Raw genomic sequence first — 13,275 nt, forward strand, 5'->3', positions numbered from 1 at the left:
CAGTTAGCACCGTGTTTTCAAAACCTCTGGGTTTTTGCCATATCCCACACGCCATCTGTGCTGGTTTTTAACTTGATACTTCTACTTAAATCCACTCGTTAAAATTAAATAAATTTAGATGAAAAGGAAACCTCATGTTATGCACCCATCAGATTGATAAAAATTAAAAAGTCTGACAGTACCAAGGGTTGGTGAGGACATGGAACAACTGGAACCCTTTATGTGGCTGGTTAAGTGTGGACATTGGTACAACCACTTTGGAAAACTTTTTAGCAATATGGCTTAAGTCTGAAGATAGGCTTAATCCATAAGCCAGCACCTCCTCTCCTAAGACCACAGCCTAGAGAAATCTGCATGTGTGCCCTTAGCTATGGGTACAAGAGCCTTCAACAGTCAGTCCTGGCATGGATAACCACACTGTGTGTATTCACCCTGGGATCAAATGCACAGCTAGGAAAAGGAATGAGTCATGGCTGCAATGTGGGTGAATTATTTTTTTGAGTCAGAGTCTTGCTCTGTCACTTGGGCTAGAGTGCTGTGGCGTCAGCCTGGCTCACAGCAACCTCAAAGTCCTGGGCTCAAGCAATCCTCCTGCCTCAGCCTCCCAAGTAGCTGGGACTATAGGCTTGTGTCATGACACTTGGCTATTTTTAGGAGAGACGGTCACGCTCTTGCTCAGGCTGGTCTCAAACTCCTGAGCTCAAGTGATCCACCTGCCTCGGCCTCCCAGAGTGCTAGGATTACAGGCATGAGCCAACGTGCCCAGCCCTCACCAGGCCTCTTAACCTTTGCTTGTTGGGTGGGCGTGGTGCTGGCTCACGTGACCTAACTGGGCCCCCACTTACTCTTGACGTCCAGCTGGGCGGCGTACTTGGTGAACCCCTTCAGGCAGACCTTCTCGCCAATGAGGGAGAGGAACTCCTCGAAGGCCGGGCCTGCCTCCTCGTTGTTGTACATCTCCTCCTCCGAGCTCTGGCCCGCCTTGCAGTAGAGGATGCCCACCTTGTGTTTCCGGCAGAGCTGCAGAGGCGAGAGTGGCTTTATGGAGACAGGCCAGGCAGGGATGTCAGAGGGAACAGAACAAAGGGGTATTTCTAAGGCATTCGGCCCCGGGAGCTGCTGGGATTGCTCAGGAATTTAGAGCCACAGCCAGAGAGGAAGGAAAAAGGCGTTGGGGCATGTCCCAGCTGTCCTTCCCCGCTCTCCCATTCCAGAGGGGCACAGCAAGGTGCCCATGCCCCTACTCTCTCTACAGCAGGTGGAGAGTGGCTGGTGATGCCACTCTTGAGTAAAAGAGAGGGTTACCCTGGCTGGCTTCCCACAGTAGGTGGCCTGGGACAAGCTGAGATTCTGCAAAAGCAAAACCTGGTGGGCTCAGGGCTTACAGTTCAACACTTTTTTTAGGGAATGGGCCCCCCATAACCATGCTCATTTTAGGTACCCTGACTCCCCTGGTGACCTGCATATAGGCCAGTGAGTGGCTCTCCCGGGACTGAGAGTCAGTTAGCTGGGGTCTGTGCATGGCTGTAATTCTAACAGCAACTGGGAACACTGTGGGAGAGGCCAGGGGAGCAGAGGGAGCCAGAGTGCGGAGAGGGGGAGGAAAGACACACACACACACACACACACACACACACACACACACACTCTCACACACACACACACACACACACACACACACTCTCACACACACACACGGAAACCTAGTGGCTATCTCATCCCAGACTATTTCCCTCCTGAGCCCAGTTACATTCCTGCTCTTGGCAACCTTTGAATTTGATACTAGGTCCCTCCTTTTGCTGAAACTAGCTTAAATAGGTTTCTGTCACTTGCACAAAAAAAAAAAAAAAAACACAGGTGACCGAGACAGAAAGGCACCGGGAGGAGGGTGCAGGCTACTGCTCCCACGGCCCCACCTTCAGCCCCTGGCTCACCCCTTGCTCATCGAGCTTCAGCAGCTGCTCCGTCACCTTGGGAGTGTTGAGGGCCAGCCGCAGGCAGTGGATGTTGAGCTCGGGGATGACATACTCCAGGGCATCCTTCAGGGGGAGGCCCCGCCCGGTCCCGTGCTTCGTGGCTGTGGGCGTGGCGTCTTCCAGGATGGAGCCCCGCAGGGTGATGAGCTACTCAAGGAAGAGAAAGGGAGGTTAGGAGGCTCTCAGGACCTAGACAGGGATTAGAGCATGCAAGGGGTGGGGGGGATCCCATTTGGAAAGAGACATGCGTGATGGTTAGAAGCATGGGCTCTAAGGTCAGAAAGCCCTGGGTCTGAGCCAGGATTTGAACTTGCCATCTCCTGGTGCTGTGATCCTGACCAACTGATTTCATATCTCTGAGCCTCAACTTTTCTTTTGTGAAATGGGTACGAGATAGTATCATAACTCTAAAGGGGTATTGAGAGGATTAAATGAGACAATGAATGTAAAACACCTTCACTTGTTCACCACGTATTGGCTGAGCGCCTCTTACGAGGCACTGAGTCCCGTTCCAAGTGCAGCGAACAAAACAAAGACCCCAGTCCTTGTGGAGCTGACATTTGAGTGGGGGAGATGATTAGGTCGGGTAGTAGGAAGTATTATCAATAAAGCCAGCTCCACCAGGAGGTGGGCTCTCATTGTCATTATTACAGTGACATTGTATTATAAACATAGTACCATAAGCTCTCATGTAAAACACCTGCCTGTTCTGAATGTTGGTACCATCTTGGATCCCAAACTGTAGCTCTGGTTTTCAACCAGTTCAAGAAAAAAAAAAACCAAAAACAAAAACAAAAAAACACCACCAGTGATTCTGATTTGGTTGGTCTGGGGTGGGACAAGACACATATGTATTAATATGTATGTATATGGGTGTGTGTATGTACACACATATATACATACACATATTTTTAATCCCTCTCAGGTGATTTTGATGTGCAGTCAGGGTTGAAAATCTTTAGTCAAAGCCAATCACGGCCATCCATTTTATTCACATTCCCTGGATATTGCTTTTCAAGTTTTTCCTACAGCTGGCCCCCAAACAATTCCAGGCAATGAAATGTGAGGTGAATTCTGCTTGGTGAGAACTTCTGGGGCAGATTTTCCTCTCTGATAAAAGGAAAGCCCCTTTCCACCTGCCCACTTCTTTGTGCTAGAGATGCTGGTGTCAGGATGAGATGTTTGGAGCAGTGGCAGCCGTCTTGTGATTATGAGGAAAGAGCCAACAAAAAGTCACAGAGAAGTTGATCCCTGCAGCTGTCTACCTCCAGACTCCCTCTCCCCCCTTTTTTAAGAGACAGGGTCTTGCTACGTTGTCCAGGCCGGACCCAAGTGATCCTCCTGCCTCAGCCTCCTGAGTAGTGGGACTACTATAGGCGTACACCACTGCACCCAGCTACCTTTGGACTTCTTGTTAGATAATAAATAAAGCCCTATTTGTTTTAGCTATGTCTACCAGGTTTTCTGTTACTTTGCAGCCAAAGAAATGTCTAAGTGGTATACCTTAATAACATATCACATTTATGAAGGTGCAGTTCACTGCACTGTGTTCCAGACACTGTAGTAATTGTCTAATTATATATATAGGTCTGTTAAGGGGAGGTTTCGTCTGTGTTTTACAGATGAGGAAGCTGAAACTGTAAGAGGTTAGGTGCCTTAATCCAAGGTCACCATAGCTGACAAGTGGCTGAACCAGGATTCCAATCCAGGCTTGACTTCTCCAAAGCCCATGGTTTTTGTACTTTGATTTTTTTTTTTTACCATGAAGTATAACCCACATATATAAAGCATACAACACACACATGTATGGCCAAAGAAATGATCACAAAGTGAATACCTGGGTAATTACCACCCAGATCAAGAAATACAACATGTCCAGCCCCACAGCCCTTTCCTGCTCCTTCTCTTCCCCCCAGAGGTGGCACTTTCCTGACTCCCAACACTATCATTTATTTCTGCCTGTTTTTGAGCTCCATGCAACTTAGATTCTTTTGTTATCTGGCTTCTTCCCCTTAATGCTACATATATGAGATCCAACCATGTCGTCAGAGGCTGACATTTCTACCATGATTGATTTGACCCCTTCACTGTGGATGAGAAGAACTGCGTCCAGTATCCGCCAACTGTGAATAGTGCTGTTGGGAACAGTCACAGACATGCATCTCTTGGTGCATGTGAACTCATTTTGTTTTGGGTTTATAGCTAGGAGAGAAATTGCTAAATCACCAGGCATGCTAATTTCAATTTTACTGAGTTGTCAGTTTTCTAAGTGCTTGTACCAATTTACACCCCACCAGCCCTATCTGAGAGCCCCTGTTGCTCCACGTCCTCGCTGACACTAGTTCATGCTTCGTGCCACAGTGTGCTGCTGGCCACCAGGTTAGGCCACGCACTGGACCAGCACCACACCAAGCATGCATGGCAGGGGCTGCAGAACATGACAAGGAAAAAAGTCTCTCCCCAAGGGGCTTGTTACAAGCACCCAAAATACACTTGGGGCTACGGTTTGGTAACGAGGATTGGCGTTAACTACAAAACATGCTCACCTAAATCAACAAACACAGGAGGTGGCAAACATAACATGCCATGACTTCACCTCTAAACATCAGCCCACTCTTGCCAAACTGTACCTGGCTAAGAGGCATGTGTGGAAGGAACAGAATGATCTCATGCTTGGGAGTTTCTAGTTCTGGCCCCGGTAATTAACAAAAAAAAAATCTCTCTTATCATAAGCAAGATAGTCTTGAAACATCATGCAAAGCAATCGCGTCAGGGGCTTTGCCTGTCAATCTGGGTGGCCCTGGGGTTGTGGGTTTTAGTTAATGCACCAACAGGATCAGTGTCTCTGTAGCCTACTGACACTGTCCCACAGCGCCCTCTGCTGGGCACAGGGGACAGCGTGGACCAGAAATCTTCATTCTTCCACACTGGAGACAGTTGGCCTACGGTCACATTTTGGCTCTGACCACTTGACCAATGCCCACTGCTGGAAAAGCTCCCAGCTTTTCCTTCTGCACTGGGGAAAGTAGGGCACTGGCGGGTCCCAAGTGGCCACCTCTCTTTCCACCTGGTCACGTCCAATGTCATTTCTCACCTGGACAGCAGCCTCTTCCCTGTCTCCCTGTCCCACCCCACACCCCGTTGGTTCTTTCCGCAGCAGCCTGAGTCAGATCTCAGCTCTCCTCTGCTCAGGGCCCAACAATATCTGGCATCATCTTGTTGAGGGTAACAGATTACATGAACTGTGAAAGGGACACAATTTTCCTGGGAGGTTACTTGGGACTCAGTCTGCCTGGGTTCAAATCCCAGCTCCAGCCCCTCCCTAGCTGTGTGACCCTGGGCAAGTGCTCAATTTCTCTGTGCCCATTTATCCTCATCGATAAAATGGAGATAAAAATGCCTCACTCAAGGTTTTGAAAGGATTCAATAAGATGTACAACGCTTAGCATTGCACCCTGTATACAGAGAGAGCTCAACACAGGTTAACCATTACTATGTGCAGATACATGTCAAAAGCAGATGTATAAAGCCACACACATAGTTAAGCATCTTTAATTTTTTAAGCGTAAATAGGAAGCTACAGTATACTTTTTTACCCACTTAGCAGTATGCTTTGCAGATTGTTTATATAAATACACACAATGAGACACATCTACTGAAAAAAATAAGGTCTCACTAGACGCACAATTACACTTGCTTTTTATGCTTAATGAGACTTTCCTTTTTCTACTTTGTGTATTTACGTATTAAGTTCTCAGCAACGAGCATTTGGTACTTTTTAAATAAAAAAGAAAAACTGATAAAACAAAAATCTAAACCTGTAACTCTATCAAAACTCCTGTTTACCAGGCCAGAGGGAACCCGCTGGGCATGATGGGCCAGACAGTCCCTGGCCAGTTGGACCCTCCACCCCCACTTCCATGCCCTAGGTGGGACAGTGTCAGCAAAGGGGCTCATGACAGGGCAGCCCTGGCCTGGGGCTCGTCCTGTCCAGGCTCTCGGGGCTGGGGGCCAGGAGCCGGTGTTTAGGTGAGCGGTGCCAAAGCCCAGCTCCAAGCCTGTTCCCGCCTCGGTGGGAAGCCTAGTGCTGCCAACACTCATATCCCATCTGCCGGGGGATGCGGGCTCGCTTGGGACTGTCTGCTTGGCGGTCGGGGGCGGCCATCTGGGGCAGGCCGGCTGGCTTGGAAAGCAGCCTGGGCTCCCCGCTCTGGCCTTGGCTGACGGGAGCCCGAGGCATGCGCACGTGGGCAGGAGAAGGACAGAACCCCATCCTGAGCTCAAGCCCTGCTCCCCAGCACGGTCCCCCGACCTCTCGGGAAAGAATGACAGCCACAACAGCAGTGCCAATCCCAACAGGATCTGGCACTCAGAGCACTTACTGCCCTGCAGCCTTGTGCTACCACTTCACGTGTGTCGGTCCAAGAGAACCTTCCTGCCTCTCTAGGAGACAGGTAACAGCACAGAGCCTATTTCACAGATGAAGAAACCGAGGGGCACGGAGGTAAAGCCACCTGCCCAAGCTCACATGGCTAGCGAGTTGCAGAGCTGTCTGTTCCCAGAGCCAGAATTCAAAGCTGACCCAGCAGGCACTGGGGTGCAGTGGTTAAGGGCATGGGCTCAGGGGCCAGGTAGCTGGGTCCACAGCCTGGCTCTGTCACTGGGGGACCCTGACAGGTGATCATCTCCCTGGGCCTCAATGTCCTCATCTGCACAATGGGGATAACAATGGGAGCCAGAGCATGTGACAGCGGAGGGTTTGATGGGTCAATGCATAAAGAACACTCAGGACACTAACATGTGCTAAAAGTGTCAGCTAATATCATCACTGCTGTTGCTGTTATTTTGGGGCTCTGTGACCCTCTATTCTGCCTCCATGACAGAGGGAGTGTGGCCACTGCCCCTCCCTCCAACTCCCGATGATGGGTCCTCAGGCCCGAAGGCTCTATAGGGCAGCTCTGCAAGGGACTGGGCCCAGGCTGAGTCTGTGTGCGGCCCGTGTATGTGTGTGAGGGCAGAGGAGGCCTGCGGTGGCTGTGAGAACCTCAGACGGGTCACAATCCACAGGGCTGACTCGGGGGTAATGAGGGGACAGTAGACTAAGACCCCTCCTGACAGCTAACTTCACTGGGCTCTCCCCAAGTGACAGGCCCAGCACTACCTATTTTATAGGTATGGGCTCTCTGAGCCCACATCACAGTCCTGCAAGCCTGAGATTTCCAAGGGGGAAACTGAGTCTCTGAAAGGGGAAGCCATGTGTCCAAGGTTCCAGAGCTGCTGAGTAGCCAAACTAGGACTCATACAAGGTTTCCAACATATCAAGCGTGGTCCTGCCACAGGACCTTTGCACTGGTTGTTCTCGCTGCCTGCAACGCTCTTCTAGCTGTCCACATGGCCCCCCCCTCACTCCTTTAGGTCTTTATTCAAATGTCATCTTCCCAGTGATGCCTCTCTTGACCAGCCTGTCTAAAACTCTTAACCACCCACCACACTAATCTCTCTCCTCTGCTATCCTTTCAACCTTGCCATCATGTTCTGCACTGTACAATGTGCTGAGGTGTCCCGTGAAGGACGCTGTCCCATGTAGGACGCTGTCCCGTGTAGGACGCTGTCCCACGAGTGTCTCTGCTGGCTTTTTCACTACATATCCCTCAGTGCCCGGCATGGGGGTGGTGCTGAGTACATCTCTGTGGAATGAAGGAATCCCTGACCTGTGGCCATGAGACTCAAAGGGTCCGCCCCCTGCCTGGGGTGGCCTGGAGTCCCCAGCAGCTAGTTTCGTGGGTGCTGGGGGTGGGAAGTACATGGAAGGAGGCAAAGCTGGGAACGGCATCAAGTCCGTTTCAAACCTACTGAATAGGAACCACAGCAAAAAAATTACATTTTGACCCAGTACTTTTGCACTAAAGTCTCCTGACTCTCACTACATGTGACATCGATGGGTATTTTAAAAATTCGTTCTACATATTCTATTTTCATCATAAACGAAAAGAAAAACGCCGGCACTGTGTTGGTTAAGCTCACAACTCACGAACAGTTCCAATGTGCAGTCTGAGCTGGGCTTGTCAAACCCAGAGGCAGCGAGTGTGGTGGCCGGGGCACAGGCAGACACCCTGCCCTGCCACTCGCTGGAGGGTGCTTTGGGCAAGTCCCTTAACCTCTCCGTGCCTGCTTTGTCATATACAAATGAGGACAATAGTGCCTTTATCACAGAACTTTGATGAGAGTTAAGTATATATATAAAAAGCACAGAACAATACCTGACACAGTGTCAAGTAGATTTGCAGTAATAATAACTGTAATAAATATTTATTAGCCTTTGACTATGGTGGTCATTTTGCCCAGCAGTTGCCCATATGTCCCACAACAGTGTGAAGCAGTGTGAGCTGTCACCTCACATTCTGCCCTGGTGCTCATCTGGCCAGAACGGTGAGCAGAGGGAGGAGGGGCGGGGCCCACAGGGGCTGGTGACCACCTGTGGTCTGGCGCACGTGGTTTTGGGGCTGCCTCTCCCCGGAGGCCACAAAGCCTCTGTGTCATCCCAATCCCCCTCAGTGGGAAGGTCTTGGTCAGGGGACGCGGCAAGGGCCCTCGGTGCAGCATCTGCCAGCCTGGACGAGGTCCAGGACTTGGCTGGCCCCAAACCCAAAGTCCTTGGCAGCGGCAGCCTGCTGCGTTTCCAGGCCTGGGCAAAGGCCAGGCCCGCAGGCCTGGTGAGACCCATTTTGGGAGGTCTGCCCAGCTGACAACGGCCCCCTTTCTGGGAAGGCCTTCCTAATTTGGGTTTTTTGGAAGTCTCTGTCATTTTTGCTTGCCTAGCTCCCCTCTTTGCTGAGGACCTGCCTGTCTCCTCCTCCAGGTGGCTCTGAGGGAACTGTCAATCACAGCGCCTGCCCTGCCCCTGGAGCAGCGTCCTAGATCCGGCCAGTGTCCTCTGTCACCCCTGACCACAGTGACGGGCTCAGGGTGCAGGCTTGTGATCCAAGCAGAGCCAGAGCCCGTCCAGCTTCCGCAGACAGAAATGAGTCTGCTCCTTTTGAATGAAAAGGTAGAAAGATATAGATTTGAGCAGTCGGTCTCCATTTTCTCATGACACGGAGAGAGCTTGCTGGTGGCAGAAGACAATGACATTCACAATGCAAAAAGAAGCAGAGCCAAGCAGAGCAGAGAGATGAGAAGAGAGCCTGGTGATTTCATCTGAGTCTCCCAGTCCAGCTATGCCTGAAGCTAGCGCTACCCCTGAGCTTGTAGTTATGTGAACCAATGAATTCTTTTTCTGGCTTAAGCAAGTTATAGATTTCTGTCACTTACAATTAAGAGTCTAATAAAGCGTGGGTGCCCCTAACAGGCCTTCTCCCCTAGCCAGGGCTGACGTTTAATTTAGGGGAAGACCTCTGACAGAGCCAGGACAATGGGATTCTCTGCTCTGAATGGAAAGTGACTTGTGGGGAGTGTTTACAGCTGATCAGCTTAACAGCAGGGCCTGCTGTGGAGCTCTCAACTCCTGCCCTGAGAGGCTTAATGCTTCTCTCCAGTACGCAGGACACTTCATGATCCTGAAATGATCCCTCCCCCTCCCCCCTTTATTGCCTATGCTATGTACCATTAATCTCTTGCACACAGATTTAGTGATCTTGGGCTCCTGAGTCAGACACAGTGGATTCGAATCTCAGCCTCCACGCTTATTCACAATCCTGTATCATTTTATTTCTCTAAGTCTTAGTATACTCCTCTGTAAAATGCAGAGACTAACAGGATTGCTCTCTGGGGTCGATGGGAGGATTACGTGAAACGAGGCTGGGGAAACGCCTGCCCCCAGAGCCTGGCCAGAGACACGAGTGGGTATTATTGATGTAATAACAACAGTGATGGGACCTACCTCGCGGGTCCGGAAGATGATCCTGTACTGGTACTGCGGTCCGTGGTCCTTGTGGTCTTCCAGTTTCTCCCGCTTGATGCTCACGGCCACTGGCCCCAGCTTCTCATCCACGCCAAAGTAATTGGCATGTTCTAAAAAGGAAGAGCAGGCGAGTTCGGGGTCAGCTGTCTGGGAAGGAAAGGTCCCACGGCACAGCAGGCCTGCGCATGGGATGCTGGGGCGGGCTCTTGTGCAACCCGTGGGACGCAGGTCGCGGCCACACGCGATGGAGACACAGGAGAGGCAGAAGCCCACCTTACTGCAGCACCTCTGCCAAGGCAGGATTTTTCTGAGCCTCAGTGCTCTCATCTGAGAAAAGGGGGCCTTGACGCTACCCGAGATTCAGAGAGCTGATGTGAGGGTGAAATGAAGCTACAAATATAAAATGTTTAGTATAGTGCATGGCATGTAATAAACCCAGCATCGCTGTGGTTAATCCTGTGTTTGCAAACGGTTCGCCCAGTTCAGCTGCCAATTAGCCCTCATGAAGTGGTTAAGTAAGACTCTAGTCTGCAGAACCTCTCACAGGCTTAAATCTGGGCCAGGGCCAAGCCACCTGATAGGATTCTCAGCAGTAAAATGGGCTTAAGGATGGACCCACCCCTCAGCACAGCAGTAAGGATTAAATAAATTAATGAGCGTGGAGCACTTAGCACCCTGCACGTACTAAGTGTCGGCTATTACCATCTGCAGGGCATGATGTTTGTTGTCACCTATGATACAAGCCCCTAAGCATCACCTTTATCTGACCATGTTTCTTTAGACCTAGGTAAATTAGACACTGCTCTTTTTTTCCCTTAGGGTGACAGAGCCTTTAGCATGTCATGGAGCAAGTCTTCTGCTCTCTCCCCTAAATGACAACATGCTGCTATCCTACAACCCCTCCCAGGCAAACGGTTCTTCCCGACATACAACCCAAGCATCCCGTGCTTGTGGTGGGTAGACACCAGCAGTCCGTCTTGACTCCAGTCTGCAAAGTCAGCATTCACCCACCGTCAGAAATTCAAACGGTGCTGCAAGCAGCTGCCTCTCCTTCCCATCCCAGTGCTCTGAATATTTAACGATGGTTCCTATTCTCATGAGATGCTCTTGGCAAATCAAAGGCTAATCTAAGGCCAAAATATTGTGTGTTAATTAACAGACCCAATCAGAACAGCATCTGCAGTGGGTTAAATGATCTCTCCAGCTGGTCAGAGAATAGAATAAATATTGTACTCCACAGATACCAATTCGTCCCCGAAGTAGTTACAGGGATTGCGGCTGTACTTTCCACACACACCCAGCACCTTGCAAATCCCAGCACAGGCCCTCCACCCCTGTAGGCACTCAACACACACTGACCAACGACTAACTTATTAATCCCCCTCACCCCTGAGGCTTCCTCTTAGTAATTTTCCATTCAGTGTCCCCCAACCTGCTTCTTGGCTGTAAATTCCCACTTGCCCATGCTGTATTCAGAGTTGAGCCCAACCTCTCCCCGCTGCAAGACCCCATTGCAGTGGTCCCTATACCTGTCATGACAGTCCTGAGTGAGTCTTCCGTACTGCACTTTAACAAATATCACTGAATACTTGATTCTTTAACAGCTTCCAGGGCTACAAAGGAATCATTTTAAAAAAGAAAATGGCTTTTTTTTTTTAAAGCTTCATGATGAGTACTTCCTACCTGCTTGACAACTAAGTGTTTTAATGAATTAATATAATCTTATTTGATCTACATTCCTTTCATGTAAGTGTTTCTACGTGTGGGTTGAAAAGAATGTGTTCTTTGTGGATTAGGTACAAAGTTAATAACATACAGAAATGTAAAATCAAGTTTAGATTAGTTCAAATTATTCAAATCCTCTAGGTCCTTATTTTTGGGCTACTAGATCTGTCATTTCAATGAGAGACCCTGTCAACTTCTCCCACTATAGCTGTGGATTTGTCTACTTCCCCCTGTAGCCAGTTCAGTTTTTTTTTTTTTTTTTTTTTTGAGACAATCTTACTCTGTTGCCCGGGCTAGAGTGCCGTGGCATCAGCCTAGCTCACAGCAACCTCAAACTCCTGAGCTCAAATGATCCTCCTGCCTCAGCCTCCCGAGTAGCTGGGACTACAGGCATGTGCCACCATGCCCGGCTAATTTTTTCTATATATATTTTTAGTTGTCCAGATAATTTCTTTCTATTTTTAGTAGAGACGGGGTCTCGCTCTTGCTCAGTCTGGTCTCAAACTCCTGAGCTCAAACGATCCACCCGTCTCGGCCTCCCAGAGTGCTAGGATTACAGGCATGAGCCACCGCACCCGGCCCAGGTTTTTAAACCCATATACCCCTAAACCACATTGCCAGGTATACAAAAGTTTACAACTACCAGAACTTATTAGTGAATTTTTAAAAAGCAACATAAAATAGACTTCTCAGTTCCTCTAAAAAGTGCTTTTTAGCCTTTAAATCTGTTTCATGTTGATACTGATGCTTTCTCCTGGTAAGCAACTATCTGGAACTTTTTGTCCCTTTGTTTTTGATCTCTGCCATTTTGCAGTGCACACGTGATGCTAGGATGATCATCTCCATTTGTCACATGAGGACAGTCTGAAGGGCGAAATGTATCACAAAGCTTAACAGACTATGGAACACACACCCCAAACCCAGGGCTACCCAACTCCAAGTTGCTGCTCCCGAGGCTACACGCTTTGAGCCCTGTGGGATGACCTAACTGACATTTGTTATGTTTGACCACGATGCTACTTTAAAGAAATTTTTAAGCTGGTTGTTGTGGTGTATTAGCTGCCTACAGATTATCTATTTTTCCCTTTTTCTTTGTTAGCAAAACCCCTCTTGGGGAAGAAAAAGAGAGGGACTTTGTCTAGCTAAAAACCTCCATTTCCCAGCCTCCCTGCAGATCGGAGGGGTCAGTAAGCAGAAGTGGTTGGATGGGGCTTCTAAGAAAGGTCTCTAAAGGGGCTGACCTGACAGGGGCTCTGCCTTTCTGTCCCGATACTTTCCTCTTTTTACCTGCCTGGAAACCTGCATATGGTTGGTGGCTAAAGCTCGAGCAGTCCCCGTGGCCCAGGGGGACCGGAGGCCAAGCACTAAGGCTGGCCTCCCACCGACGCTGGAGAGGAACCACACCACTGGGCTGCTGACCTCTAGGTTTCTTTAAGTGACAGACACTTCTATGTTGTTTTAGCCTGTTACTAGCAGTTATGAGTAATTCTGAATCATTACAGCCGTCAGCATTTAAAAATTAGGAAAGTCCACATTAAAAAAAATCTGAATTTTAGGAGAATCTTGAAAAATCGGAAAAGCTGGCGATACTGAGTTTGTTTGCATTTCTTGCATGACAACGGTCAGCTGGGCCTGAGCAGAAGCTGCCTAGTGTCTACTTCACTTGTGTGCATC

At 49.4% G+C, this 13,275-nt stretch overlaps 1 protein-coding gene across 2 annotated transcripts in view; it reads right to left on the bottom strand.

The window, feature by feature from the left end:
- The window catches only part of SIPA1L3 (signal induced proliferation associated 1 like 3), a 219,186-nt gene that overhangs the window by 74,379 nt on the left and 131,532 nt on the right, over positions 1-13,275 (bottom strand). For both annotated transcript variants that reach the window (XM_045532124.1, XM_045532122.1), the window contains exons 4-6: positions 9,856-9,986; positions 1,935-2,123; positions 846-1,020 (exon numbers count right to left, since the gene is read on the bottom strand). In XM_045532124.1, the coding sequence (XP_045388080.1) occupies positions 846-1,020; positions 1,935-2,123; positions 9,856-9,986 (495 nt within the window). The remainder of the gene's footprint in view (positions 1-845; positions 1,021-1,934; positions 2,124-9,855; positions 9,987-13,275) is intronic.

Source organism: Lemur catta, chromosome 19 (assembly GCF_020740605.2).
Source record: "Lemur catta isolate mLemCat1 chromosome 19, mLemCat1.pri, whole genome shotgun sequence".
NCBI classification, from domain to species: Eukaryota; Metazoa; Chordata; class Mammalia; order Primates; family Lemuridae; genus Lemur; species Lemur catta.